The sequence below is a fragment of the Cervus elaphus genome, chromosome 9 (genome assembly GCF_910594005.1).
Source record: "Cervus elaphus chromosome 9, mCerEla1.1, whole genome shotgun sequence".
Classification (NCBI taxonomy): domain Eukaryota; kingdom Metazoa; phylum Chordata; class Mammalia; order Artiodactyla; family Cervidae; genus Cervus; species Cervus elaphus.
The window spans coordinates 19112165-19125315 of NC_057823.1; the positions used below are offsets into that span (position 1 = coordinate 19112165).

Below are 13151 nucleotides of genomic sequence, written 5' to 3' on the forward strand. Positions count from 1 at the left end.
CTCAGGTTCAGAACAACGGACTCGGGGTTGACTGAATCCAGGGTCTCGGACAGTGTCTCCAGGACCCGACTCCTTGTCGTGTCTGCTTTCCTTAGTGTTGACCTCACTTTTAAGCAAGTTCTCCCCTGTCATGGCTCCAGGCTTATATCCTGGCAGTCTGACAGAAGTGGGAAAGAGAGAATGCCCTTTTACCTGGCTAACCCAACAAAAGCCCCAGGCCTGGGTTTTATTGGTTGAGTCTGGCTCATTTGCCCACCCGCTCTGTGCCAAATCTTGGTCTTTGATTGGCTGGACCTGGATCATGCGCCCACCCTAAACCAATCCCTGGTTAGGGTTCATTTTCCTTCTTTAAAGAAAATTCATACTGTTGCCCCAGGAAAGCATCGGGTCAGCCAAAGCCACGGGGTCCTCTTAGGCCACCATGACACCATTGCTTGTGGGTCTTCAATTCCTGGGCTACCTTTTTCTCCAAGTCCAGAGGGCTGTACCCTCGTTTTAGCCTCATTTTAGTCAGGGAAATGTGCAATGCTGCAGACCCGCCCCCTACGCCTGTCCATCAGAGCAGAGTCAGTTCCCCATTGGTCCATCTTTTCTGCAGCTATTGCATCATCAGTGAAGGCGAGGCCACGTCTCTCAACGACTGACTTCTTTGTAAGAGGAGATGGAAGAGCTGGCGTCTAATTATTATTAAACTGATCTTCCTTGAGCAGACAAGACTGGCAGTACTTTATTTATTTATACCTCACTGTGTGGCATGTGGGATTTTAGTTCACCAACTAGGGATAAACTACAGCCCCTGCAGTGGAAGCTCAGAGTCTTAATCACTTGACTGTCAGGGAAGTCCCAAGATTGGCAATACTTCCGGAAAAAGAACATTACCAAAAAAAGAGAGAGAGAGAGAGAACATTATCCTCACCAGCCAGATCTCAGGGGTAATTCCAAACTTGCACACATGCTGTCACTTCAATTGTGCCCTCTCTTTGTGACCCTATGGACTGTAGCCTGTCAGGCTCCTCTGCCATGGGATTCTCCAGGCAAGAGTACTGAAGTGGGTTGCCATGCCCTCCTCCAGGTGATCTTCCTGACCCAGGGATTGAACACATGTGTCTTATATCTCCTATGTTAGCAAGCAGGTTCTTTATCACTAACGCCACCTGGGAAGCCCAAAGTTACTTAGAATTTAATCACATATTTTAAGCCTAAAACATACTCACTTCTCACATATAGAAAGTTTTAATCTAATTTTTTCCAAAGGGAGTGTAACAGAGTGGGACCCTATGGGGCCTTCCCAGGACAGACGCCACCTCCCTCCATGTCCTCTGCTTGTCTCTTATCTACAGAAAAATTTTATCCAAAGAATAAATTTAATCAAAGAAATTTTAAAAGTGCAGAAACAAAGAAAAATGATCAAACAGAATAAAATAATAATAAACCATTAAACTAAGTCAAGGACTTTAGTCCCTCCTCAAGGGCTATAGATTATACTGTGTCATATGCTTGGAGCTGTTTCGAGGATACCAAACCCCCCAAGTGGGGGAAACTAACTACACGATGCCCAGACTGCAGCCATGATGTAAGCGGCCACATCTTACACAATTTCAAGAGCTGGCCTCAAGGAAATGGGAACAATCCAGCCCTGGAACTGAAGATTAAGTGTACTTAAAACAATCAAGATGACACTGATGAGACCGCTGCATAAGCAACTTCAGGATGATTGTCAGAGCTGAAGTACTGTTTCTGCACACAGCCCCCTCCCTCCCCCATACACTCCTAAAATTCCCCTTAAAGCTCTCGCCCCCGATCGGCAGCTGGGAGGTGACTTTTGGACGTGCCATGTGTACACATGAGCAGACGTGCAGCTGGAAGTATTCAGGTATGTATATAGACACACACACACATATAGACACACACACACAATGGAATATTACTCAGCCATCAAAAAGGATAAAGTTCTGCCATGTGCAGCAACATGGTGGACTCAGAGGGTATTATGCTTAGTGTGGGATTCCCAGGTGGCTCAGTGGGTAAAGAATCCACCCACAGTGCAGGAGATGTGGGTTTGATCCCTGGATCAGGAAGATCCCCTGGAGGAAGGCATGGCAACCCTCTCCAGTATTCTTGCCTGGAGAATCCCGTGGACAGAGGAGCTTGGAGTGCTACAGTCCCCAGGGACACAAAGAATCGGACATGGCTGAAGCAACTGATCATGTACACACGCACATGTTTAGTGAAGTAACTCAGAGACACAAGTAGTTGTATGTCATGTTAGTGTAAGTTATCACTTGTATGTGGAATCTAAAAACAATTTTTAAAGGAATGGACGTAACAAAATGGAAATGGACTCACAGACAGGACAAATTAGTGGTTACCAGTGGAGAGAAGGGAGAGAAGAAGGGCAATATAAGGGCAAGAGATTAAGAGATACAAACTAATATGTATATAGTAGATTAGCAACAAGGATATATTTTACAGTACATGGAAATATATCCATTATTTTGTAATAACTTTAAATGGAGTATAATCTACAAAAATATTGAACCACTATGCTATACACCTGGAGCTAACATAATATTATATAAGTCAACTACATTTCAATTTTTAAGAACCCTGCCAGGGACTTCCCTGGTGGTCCAATAGTTAAGACTCTGTGCTCCCAATGCAGGGAGCATGGGTTCTATCCCTGGTCAGGAACTAAGATCTAGGTCAGTGCAGCCAAAAAAAAAAAAAAAAAAAGGAAAAAAAACCTGCCAAAAACCCACATGTGTTTCACATTACATTTACTTTTATCAGAAGGGAACTGCTCTAGACTGAAAGAGAAAATTCCTTGTATACTTAGCCTCATTTTAATCCCCAGTTTTCAAGGTCAGATAGACACAAGGAAAGCTTTAAAGATAACCTATACAGAGTGGAGACAGTATGCGCACATGAATATGTATAAGCATGCAAATAAGCACACCATATGTACACATACACAGATGTGTGATTGGGGGTATTCAGAAGTGTGAGTGTGCAAGTGTGTGGGGGGGGTCTGGGTAGGTGAGCTGATATGTGAATGAGTGTGAATGTGTTTCTGAGTGTTCCTTTGCTGGGGGTCTCCAGGTGGAAGGGGAACTGCTTCTGGGTTAGACCAAGGTGACCTCTGGCCTCAGTCCCAGATGTGGGAGTGGACTTCCAGTGGTTAGCCCGATTGCCTCGTATCCATTCTTCTCCTCTGAAGGGCCTTGGAGAAGTAGAACTTCTCTGGGTGGAGCTGAGCGGTGGGACTAGGGCAGAGGGAAGGTAGGTGTGGGGACCTAGGATCTTGCCCCAAAAGGTGGGGTGCCATAGTATCTCCCATGAGAGCAAGAGATGGGAGGATAAGGTTCATCCAGGTGGACACACACATACATACATGGAGAGCTTCCGGTAAAGTTCCTGACCATCCTATTTTCAAAATTATTTTTATTGAATATAATTGAGCCATGACTTTGTGTAAGTTTACTATGTACAGTATGTTTATTTGATATATTTTTCGATTGCAATATGACGATCGCCATGGAACTCAGGTCTCCTGCATTGCAGGCAGAATCTTTATCATCTGAACTACCAACAGGGCATTAGTTAACACCTCTACCACAAATTGCTGACCATCTTGTTCTGTTTCTGGGTCTGTGTGAATCTATCTTGTCCCTCCTGAGACCTTTGGTCTCCTAAGACTTTTTTTTTTTTTTTCCCAAGCTGTGACTGTTCTTTTTTAAAAACAAGGTGTTCTTTTATAAGATTTTCTTTTTGGCTGCACTGGGTCTTTGTTGCTGTGTAGGTTCTCTGACTGTGGCGAGGGGGACTACTCTCCAGTCGTGGTGGGAGGGCTTCTCACAGCAGTGGCTTCTCTTGCTGTGGGCTCCAGTAGTTTCGGCTCCTGGGCTCTAGAGCACAGGCTCAGTAGTTGTGGTGCGGGGGCTTAACTGCCGGATTTCCCGGATCAGGGATCCAACCTGGGTCTCCTGCATTGGAGGTGGATGCCTAAGACTCCTGTTGAACCGGGGTTGGGGTGAGGATGCCCCAAGGGTGGGGGGTTCCTGGATCCCTGAAAGCAGGAAGCCTACATTCTCCTTCCTCTCCTCCACCTCAACCCAGAAATTTCCTCATCTCCCCAGACACTTTCCGGTGGGTGGGGCTGTGTGAAGACAAATTTGCTGCCGGAGACCATAGAGACTGAGGAAATCTACATGAACCAGAAGGTCAAGATGCAGGCAGTAGCCTTCAAAGACAAGAGACGGGGATCCTCGGGCAATAAAGAAGGTTAGGCATCTTGGGTGAGGAGGGGAGAGGTTGGGATGGGAGGAGTGAGGAGCTGAAAGTGAGGGTTGGAGGGCTCCTCCCCCCCAAAAAAATGTGTGTGTGTGTGTCACCCAAAGGCTCACACGCATTAAGATGAAGATCAGAGTTCCCTACTCCTTATCTTTGCCCCAAGAAATCTGTTGTGTGGAGGATTCAGTAAACCAAGATGTCTGAGCTCCCTCTCCCATACTCACCCCTGCTCCAGAGCTCTGGGCAGCTTTCTTCAAGCCCTCTCAATGACTTGCCCACAGCTGCAGATGACCCTAACTATGAGAATATCACCTTTACCTTCAAAAACCAGGACCAGCCAAAGGGCAGTCATTCACCACCCAAGAATAAGGGTAAGCAGCCACACACCTCCCCCCCGCCAGCCCCTATCACAGGGCCCTGGAAGAGGTCTGTGGGAGGCCCTGCAGGGACAAAGGGCAGTGTGTGAAGGTCAGGGTCAATGGTGTGGGGGTGTGGTGGCGTCGAGGCTTTGTGTGACAGTGGTGGGGGGCAGCTGTGTAGGCGGCGATGAAGATGACAATGTGATTGTGTTGGTTGAAGTGTTGGTGAAGGTCTGGGTGTTGGTGATGCTGGTGGGTCGGGACGGGATCACCTAGACAGAGCTGATGAAAGTGTTGATGAAGGCTTGATGACCTGTTGATAGGGACAGTGCTGGCAAGGACAAGCATGGATGTTGGTGATGGGGATCATAAGAGGGCATCATGGGGACAGTGCTAGGGACAGTTGCTGGTGGCGCTGGCTGGGGTGCATGCTGGTGGCAGTGTTTTCAATGGCCACAGCTGCTCACGGTATTGAGAAGAGTAGATACAAGTGAAGAGCTGCCGGTGGTGTCAGAGTCAGTGCCGATGGGCCAAGCAGTGGTGTTGGGCCCTGGAGATGAGCTGTCCTACCTCTATCCCAGTGCCAGCCGAGTCCAGGCCACCCTCGGACACTGCCCAGGGACACCACTGGTTGCCTAAAGCCATGATGAGTCTGAACACCTTCTTGACTCTGTCCTGCGTGGTCCTCTTAGCGTTGGTCCTGGTGAAGAGTGAGTGGGGTGTTTCTTTCTGTTGGCAGAGGAAGGGGCTGGGGGCAGTGTGGAGGGGTCCCCAGAAGCTGGGGAGGTCCAGTGCTGCTCCCGACTGCAGAATTCAGGTGATTCTAAAGTTTTTCTAAGGTTTCCTTGCCTCCCCCCATCCTGAACAGATTTCGAGATGTCCAGGGAGCTGGTGGTCTTGAAAGAGGTGCTCTGGAACGGTGAGAGGAAGAGCTGGGTCAGGGCTGGGGGAGTAGGGGGAGCGAAGGTGCCACTGACAACTCCAATCCACTCCCTTAGTCTCCATTTCGGTGCAAGAGTACCAAGGAGAGCAGAAGACTCAGTGGGCCACTGTGAAGCAGAACATCACGGCAGCCAAGCAGAGCCTGAACACAATCAAGGGGAGCATCCAAGAAGGGAACCCGAAACGGAGGCAGCTGGCTACAGGTGCCCTGGCAGACCTCCCTGGGGCGAATATGTCTCCATGCCCAGTATTGGGTTGGGTGCTGGGGAATCTGGGGAGGGGACAGCAGGGGTCCTGCTCTCCCCGAGCACAAGGTTTGGAGGGGTGATGGATGTCACCCCCCACAAACACACCCCGAGTCACTCAGGGAGTATATATATGCTGCTGGGAACTCCAGGCACTTTGGGATTGTGTGGCATCTTTTTCGGGTCGGGGGTCGGGGAGAAGGCTTCCAATAAAGTTAAGAGTGCCCCATCTCAGCTTTTTCCTGTCTCCCCACCACTCCAGTCCAAAACATAGACGAAGTCAAGAAAACATTACAGGAAATCCTCAATATGCTGAAGATGTCAAAACCAAGTAAGCTGGGGCCAGGGGCGGCAAATGAGGGGGGCCCCCGGATTTGGCTCCAGGTTCTGTTACAAGACTGAGATCTATCTGATCGCGGGTCTCCATCCTTCACTCCCGCCCCTACTCTGCAGGTCCCACACCTTAATGCGTGAGAAGATCTCACAGCCCTAGCTGCACCGTGGAGGAAAGACAGCACTTCTTAGTGAAGATGGAACATGGGGACCCATGCTGGTCTGAAGCTGCCCTTCATCCCACATGTAGAAAATCACATGTCTTGCGAATGAGTGTTGTGGCGTTGCATGTGTGCACGTGCATGCGTGTGTCAGGGTAAGCTCTTCAAGGAGGGCGGGTATTTCAATGTGTCCCACAAGAAGGTGTTATGGGTGAGTGTTGATGGTGAGTGTGGTGTGCTCCCGGGTCACTCACTGTACATGGGCACACACGTGTGGGCTGTGGCGTGGCGTGAGTGTAATTCATGTCACCGTGTGTGGCTGTGGGGGCCACAAAGGCATGTCACTCTAGGTGTGGGTGTCAGTGACATGTGTTGCAGGCGCCCATTTCACCGTCAGCATAAGCACAAGCCTGTGTCCTGCTGGGTGTTGTGTGACGGAGGTGTGAGGGGGTGGGGCGGTGGGTACGCCGTGGGCAGGAATCACTGTAATTGTGGGTGAGTGTCCTGTCACGCTATGCCGGTGTGAACAGGTGCGTGTCAACACGAGTGTGCCTGATGACGCCGCCGAGGGTGTTCAGAGCAGTACCCGCATGTGTCCACTTGTTTCTGCACTCACATTCTGTGATTCATGATGATAAAGATCGAAGGGAAACCACATGGCTTTCCAATCTGTTTGGTGCGGCTGGGGGGCTTTGGGACCTGGTGGGGGAGGCTCCGTAAGTGTGCAGACTTGGAGAATGGGAAAGGTCATGTGGGGAGCACATGGACCTGATGCCAGGAGCCCTGGGGGCAGGAGGGGGTGTCAGAACCAGTGCACCCAGTGGATCCCTGTGTGTCCGTGAACCTGCACCCAGGGGTGACTGAATCCCTGTGCCTCTAACTGTCTGTGGACTGAGAGGTCCAATGCTCTTGGACCAAAACAGAAATGAGGTTTTATTCTGATAACCAGGAAAATACAGGGAACAATGAACAGACTAGAGATGTAGCATAAACGGGCCTGGAAGAGTTCATTAATCCTAGCTTTATTTTAAATGTTAATAATCTGTAGTGTCTGTAACTCTGTCCTTTACAAGACTAACCTCTAACACTCTCTGATTCTGTGAATTATATCTGGCACCTAACACTCTAATTCTGTGTGAATTACATCCTGTTCCTGGTGTTTTACACTCCCTTGTAGCAAATCACCACTTGCAGCATTCTGCATTTCAGAAAGAAGATGGTGGGTCAATAACCAGGAGAGCAATGGACCCAATTACTGAGTTGCCTGACACTGTGTACTTAGTCGCTCAGTTGTGTCCAACTCTTTGTGACCCCATGGACTGTAGCCCTCTAGGCTCCTCTATCCATGGGGATTCTCCAGGCAAGAATCCTGGAGTGGGTTGACATGCCTTTCTCCACCGGATCTTCCCAACCCAGGGATTGAGTCCAGGTCTCCTGCATTGCAGGCAGATTCTTTACCTTCTGAACCACCTGACATTAGCTCTGACTGTTTTGAAATAGTGAAGGAAGAAGAAAAACACAAGACCTTCACCATTTTGATCTTTGCCACCAACCCGCACCCCCGGACTTGGAGCCCCACCTATTTATTAGACTTCTGATTCCCCAGGGCGGGGGATGGGGTTGGGGGGTGGGGAATGGTCTTGAGGCTCCAGGCAGCTGCGTTCCCTCTTTGCCTGGCAAAAAATAAAACTCCTCTTTCTTTTCTCCTCCAAACATAGTCTCCGTGCTTCTTCTGTTAGACATCGGTGCACCGAGAATCAAGATATTGGCATTAATGTCTCCCTAAGTGTGCATGGCCTCACGGATATATAAGCCCCTGAATATGGTACTGTGCTCCGGAATGTTATCTGTCCACAAAGGATGTATTCATGAGCGCACATGCCCCTAAGTGTACTATGCCCATGGCTCATGGGTGTACGTCCCCTCAGAGAACTTGTGCCCACGGGCATGCACATGGACATGTTTGTCCGGAAGGTGAGCGTACATGTGACCCGAGACGAGCAGACGCACATGTGCCTGACACAGAGACCCGTGTTTAGCATCAGTCGTGCACTCCTGAGCAGGGGATGACCCATGCCCCTGTCCCCTTGATTGTGGGCCAACCAAGGCCTGCGAGGCCCCTGCCCGGGTACCTGCGCCCTTAAGTCGAGTTCCACGGACACGCGCGCCCCCCTACGGCCGCTCTCCGGAATCGCCTCGCGTGCCCTGCCCACACGCCCGTCCCGTCGCTGCGCCTGCGCACGCCCCCTTTTACGGCGCCGTAAAGCAGCTCGGCCAAATCGGCGGCCGCAGGTCCGGGTGAGACCCCGCCCGCCACGACCCCTCCCGGGCCCCGGCCGCGTCCGTTTCCCGACCCCCTCCCCGCGGGTCTTTGGGTCCTGGGCCAGGGTCTCGGTGCTCGCGATCCCCGGTCATCCCCCCGCCTCGTCCCATCCGCCGGGGGTGGGGGGCACGAGGAGGGTGGGCTTCTTCCCGGCCCCGTTGCCTGGTCCACACCCGCGCCGAGGTCACGGGATCCCGGTCTTCCCGTGGCTTAGCTCACTAACCCCCTGGCAGCCGTGTGGAGAGGTTTCTACGCTCTCCCTCCCATCTCGCGCGCTGGGCCCTCCCCATGTAGGCGGCTGCGCAGCGGACCAGGGACGTCCTGGAGTTCCTAAAATCCCCTCCGGTGCTCTTTTCATCCTCCACACAGACCCTAGTTTGGGCCCTGCCTCAGCCTCCCCAGACCCTTCCGGCCTCTGGTCCCGTCCCTGCGTAGTGGGGCGTCGGGGCTCTCAGCTACCCTTCCTGACGGTGGGTGTGGGTGTGTGTGTGTGTCGGAGCCCTTGACATCCCCCTTCCGCATCCATCCCCATCGCAGATCCACAGTGCGTTTTTCTCAGCATCCCCCAGGGATTTTCTCCCCACAGCCCCACTTCCGGGTCTCTCCCGCCACCGATGGCTTCACGCCCTGGAGTGGGAGGATCACGGCGCCCCCTCCTGGCTCCGCTAACCCTCCGGGTCCGACAGTCCGCCCCCTCCATCTTGTTTCCCACAGTGCAGCTAGTTTTCTGGAAAGCACGAGGCGGGGGGGGGCTCTCAGCGCCATCCCTGGCCGCCCCTCCATTTTTTTTACCAACGTGGGTTCACTCCAAGAGGCATGCTTCGTGCCTGACAAACTCGGTGTGCCCGAGGGTGCGGCTTTAGAAGGGTTGCCAGCATCCTCTCCTGGCTCGCTCTATGTGCCTTGCTTGTTCCCCAAGGCCCCAAACCCTCCTGGCCCTGGGTCTCGCCACACCCCCTTACTTCTCTCTTCTGCCTTCTCCCTGGGAAGTCAGCGCTGTTGCTGCCGGAGCGCCTGAGGTGGGGGAGGGATTGCTGCCGTGTCCTCTCATGGCCCCTGACCCTTGTCCCCTCCCTGCCCTAGGTCTGACGCCCAGCCCCCTCCCCACGCACCGGCTTGAAGGGTTCAGGACGATGCTTTTAATGCACAAAGATCACCTGGAACTCATGGGTTGGGGTGGTTTCGAGTGTCTCCTTCTGGATATCTCTCTCCACCTTCCCTCTCCACCAGAGAATGGAAGTGTTACTTGCTCAGTCGTGTCATGACTGCGACCCCATGGATGGTAGCCAGCCAGGCTCCTCTATCCATGGGATTCTCCAGGCAAGAATACTAGAGTGGGTTGCCATTCCTTTCTCTAGGGTATCTTCCCGCCTCAGGGATTGAGCCCAGGTCTCCCACGTTGCAGGCAGAGTCTTTACCATCTGAGCCACCAAGGAAGCCCTCCACTCGCCTCCCTCCCAAGCCCTCCCCTGGCCAAGGGTATAAGCCTCATAAGGGAGGTATGCTTTATGCGCAGGTGGATTCTCCTTTTCTTCTCATCTCTTCCCGCGTGGGAAATCAGCGATGGCATACACATGGGAGGTGGTTGGAAGGGGGTCTCCTTCCCGCCTCTGACACCCACGTTTCTTTGTCTCCCTGCAGGTCGGCGGCATGGAGGCACGCTTCACGCGTGGGAAGTCGGCGCTGCTGGAACGCGCGCTGGCCCGGCCACGCACCGAGGTGAGCCTGAGCGCCTTTGCCCTGCTCTTCTCCGAGCTGGTTCAGCACTGCCAGAGCCGCGTCTTCTCCGTGGCGGAGCTGCAGGCGCGCCTGGCCGCGCTGGGCCGCCAGGTGGGCGCCCGCGTCCTGGATGCGCTGGTGGCTCGCGAAAAGGGCGCCCGGCGCGAAACCAAGGTGCTGGGCGCCCTGCTCTTCGTTAAGGGCGCCGTGTGGAAGGCGCTGTTCGGCAAGGAGGCCGACAAGCTGGAGCAGGCCAACGACGACGCCCGCACCTTCTACATCATCGAGCGCGAGCCGCTCATCAACACCTACATCTCGGTGCCCAAGGAGAACAGCACGCTCAACTGTGCCAGCTTCACCGCGGGCATCGTGGAGGCGGTGCTCACGCACAGCGGCTTCCCCGCCAAGGTCACCGCGCACTGGCACAAGGGCACCACGCTGATGATCAAGTTCGAGGAGGCCGTCATAGCCCGGGACCGGGCCCTGGAGGGCCGCTGATCTCCCCGAGATAAAGGATGCAGACAGCCCCCTCCCCAAGTGTGTCTGTGTCTTGTTTGAGGGCCTTGGAGAGCCTCTACACACCTCGACGGGGACTTCCCTGGCAATCCAGTGGTTGGGACTCAGCAGTTTCACTGCTGAGAGTGTGGTTGGGGAACTGAGGTCCTGCCAGCCACACAGGGCCCTGCCAAACAAAACAAATGCCACCGTAACCCAGGCCCTTGCCTCAGGCCGCTGAGGGTGGCCCGAGGCCTAATAGAATGGAGAAGTGGGGGTAGGGGCAGATTTGACCTAGCTTGGGGGTTGGGGGAAGTGGGGTGGGACACGGGGGTGCGGCAGAGGGCAGAGAAACCAGGCCCTAGGAGCTGCTGGTTTGGCTCCAGAAGTGAAAGTCGCTCCGTCGTGTCCGACTCTTTGCAGCCCCGTGGACTAAACAGTCCATGGGATTCTCCAGGCCAGAATCCTGGAGTGGGTAACCTTTTCCTTCTCCAGGGGATCTTCCTAACTCAGGGATCAACCCAGGTCTCCCTCATTGCAGGCGGATTCTTTACCAGCTGAGCCACCAGGGAAGCCCCCTGCTGGTTTGGTGGGGGTGGGGGAATGCTGGCACTTTCTGGAATCACAGCTGGAGGCCTTCCATCTGCAGAAGAGGTATGGGGAGGTGGGTATTAGGGTTGGGGCGGGGGTCAGGCTGAGGGAGATTTCTTTAGGCCAGGGGCTGGCTTTACTTTATGTAAAAGACCAGAGTGAACAGTTGACCCCCACCCCCCACCCCAGCCTCTCTGGTCACTGCACCCTCAGGGGCAGGCCGCAGGAGGTTGAGGAGTGGGTGGAGCTGAGCATCTAGGAAACAAGCAGGAGGGAGTTGTTTGTCAGCTCCCCCACCCCCCCGCCCCACTTTTTTTAGACCCGTGCTACTCCCAGTATGGTCCTGGGCCTTGGCATCAGCATTTGAAACCGATTGGGTGTCATCTTGGGGGCTCTGAAGGGCTCCGGTACCATAGTCCTTTATGTCTCAGCAAAGAAGAGAATTCAGTGAATGGCGCAGTGATAGATAAGAAATGATTGATTAGAACAAGACACTAGCAAGGCATTACAAGCAGGCTGGTGAGAAATGCCACACCCTGAGAATTTAACTGGGCTACAGTTTTAGAATCAAAGGAAAAGTGAGGAGGGGGAGAAGACCTCCTTTGTCTTTCTTGAGTAGACGTCATGCTTCTATCATCAGCTCATTGTCCAGGGTGGGCAGGGGAGCTTTCTTGTCCCCACATGGTCAAGCTAGGGCTGTAAATTATTGTTCTTCTTGTGTGCAGAGAGCTTGTCCCAGGAATCACTAACTGAGCTCTCTGGGCAGGAGATGGGGCTCGAGTCACCATTGTTTTATTGTTTTGGGTCACGTCCCGAGCTTCTGTTACACGGTTACATTGCTAAGTAAGCCTGGTTAGTTTTGTGGTTAAGCAAATCTGCTTTCTTGAGTAATTATTCATTTACAGGGGTCTGCCGTATCTTTCTACTTACAGTCCCCTGGCAGGATTAGCTGTCTAATAACCTACTTTCTCTGTTTACATGCGTGCATGCTCAGTCGCTTCAGTTGTGTCTGACTCTTTGTGACCCTGTGGACCATAGCCCCGCCCGGCTCCAGAATCCTCCTGGCATTCTCCAGGCAAGAATACTGGACGGGGTTGCCATGCCCTCCTCCAGGGGATCTTCCCAGCCCAGGGATCAAACCCACCTCTCCTACCTTGCAGGTGGATTCTTCACGGACTGAGCCACCTGGGAAGCCCCTTTTCTCTGTCTCTGTCACATCTTCTGAGAGCCTGTCGGAAATGCAGACGCTCAGGCCCACCCCAGGCTAACCACTCAGAGTCTACATTTTACCGAGGTCCCTAGGGGATTCCCGTGTGTACATTGGGGTGGCTGCCCCCTCCCTCCACTCCCCAGAGTTTCCAGTTCTGCAGATCTGGGCCCCAGCTGGGGATTTGCATCTCTGACAAGTTCCCAGGAACTGCTGGTACTCCGGAGGTGGGGGGAGGGGGGTCAGGGGGACCCATTTTGAGAACCCTGGCCCTAGTGACTTGCTTCTCGAGGGGAAATGGGCAGGTTCACTGCAAAATCATCTGGGCGCTTAAAATAGTTTGCGGTTAATTTCTGAGCATGTGAGCGTGCCTAGACACACCTTCCTTGTTCAAAAAGGACAATGATTACACTTCAGGTGAATTGCGCCCTTGTGCCCACCACTCTTGATCACTCCTTTCTCCCCCTCCCCCGCCCAAGGAAAGCC

At 53.1% G+C, this 13151-nt stretch overlaps 2 protein-coding genes across 6 annotated transcripts; both read left to right on the forward strand.

Annotated features, from left to right (window-relative positions):
• The first annotated feature begins 4152 nt into the window (after positions 1-4152).
• Positions 4153-6985, forward strand: MCEMP1 (mast cell expressed membrane protein 1). 2 transcript variants are annotated; one of them, XM_043911686.1, is made up of 7 exons: positions 4153-4281; positions 4572-4661; positions 5231-5359; positions 5518-5568; positions 5648-5794; positions 6099-6167; positions 6290-6985. In XM_043911686.1, exons 1-7 carry the CDS (start codon positions 4209-4211, stop codon positions 6301-6303), a joined length of 573 nt encoding a protein of 190 aa, XP_043767621.1. In that variant the 5' UTR covers positions 4153-4208; the 3' UTR covers positions 6304-6985. The 2 variants fall into 2 exon arrangements, with proteins under 2 accessions (XP_043767621.1, XP_043767622.1); XM_043911687.1 differs by lacking the exon at positions 5231-5359.
• A 1514-nt stretch (positions 6986-8499) lies between these two features.
• Positions 8500-10904, forward strand: TRAPPC5 (trafficking protein particle complex subunit 5). Of its 4 annotated transcripts, none has more exons than XM_043911690.1 (2): positions 8500-8622; positions 10295-10904. In XM_043911690.1, exon 2 carries the CDS (start codon positions 10304-10306, stop codon positions 10868-10870), a length of 567 nt encoding a protein of 188 aa, XP_043767625.1. In that variant the 5' UTR covers positions 8500-8622; positions 10295-10303; the 3' UTR covers positions 10871-10904. The 4 variants fall into 4 exon arrangements, with proteins under 4 accessions (XP_043767625.1, XP_043767626.1, XP_043767627.1 ...); XM_043911691.1 differs by having other exon boundaries at positions 8544-8628; XM_043911692.1 differs by lacking the exon at positions 8500-8622 and adding an exon at positions 9047-9123.
• The last annotated feature ends 2247 nt before the right edge of the window (positions 10905-13151 follow it).

What these genes read in the sequence shown, in the direction of transcription:
- MCEMP1 (XM_043911686.1), top strand. Translation starts at nt 4,209, where the DNA reads ATGAACCAGAAGGTCAAGATGCAGGCAGTAGCCTTCAAAGACAAGAGA. An exon ending in ATCCTCGGGCAATAAAGAAG is followed by an intron (nt 4,282 to 4,571) that starts GTTAGGCATCTT and finishes ACTTGCCCACAG; the next exon opens with CTGCAGATGACCCTAACTAT. An exon ending in TTCACCACCCAAGAATAAGG is followed by an intron (nt 4,662 to 5,230) that starts GTAAGCAGCCAC and finishes CCTCTATCCCAG; the next exon opens with TGCCAGCCGAGTCCAGGCCA.
- TRAPPC5 (XM_043911690.1), top strand. Translation starts at nt 10,304, where the DNA reads ATGGAGGCACGCTTCACGCGTGGGAAGTCGGCGCTGCTGGAACGCGCG.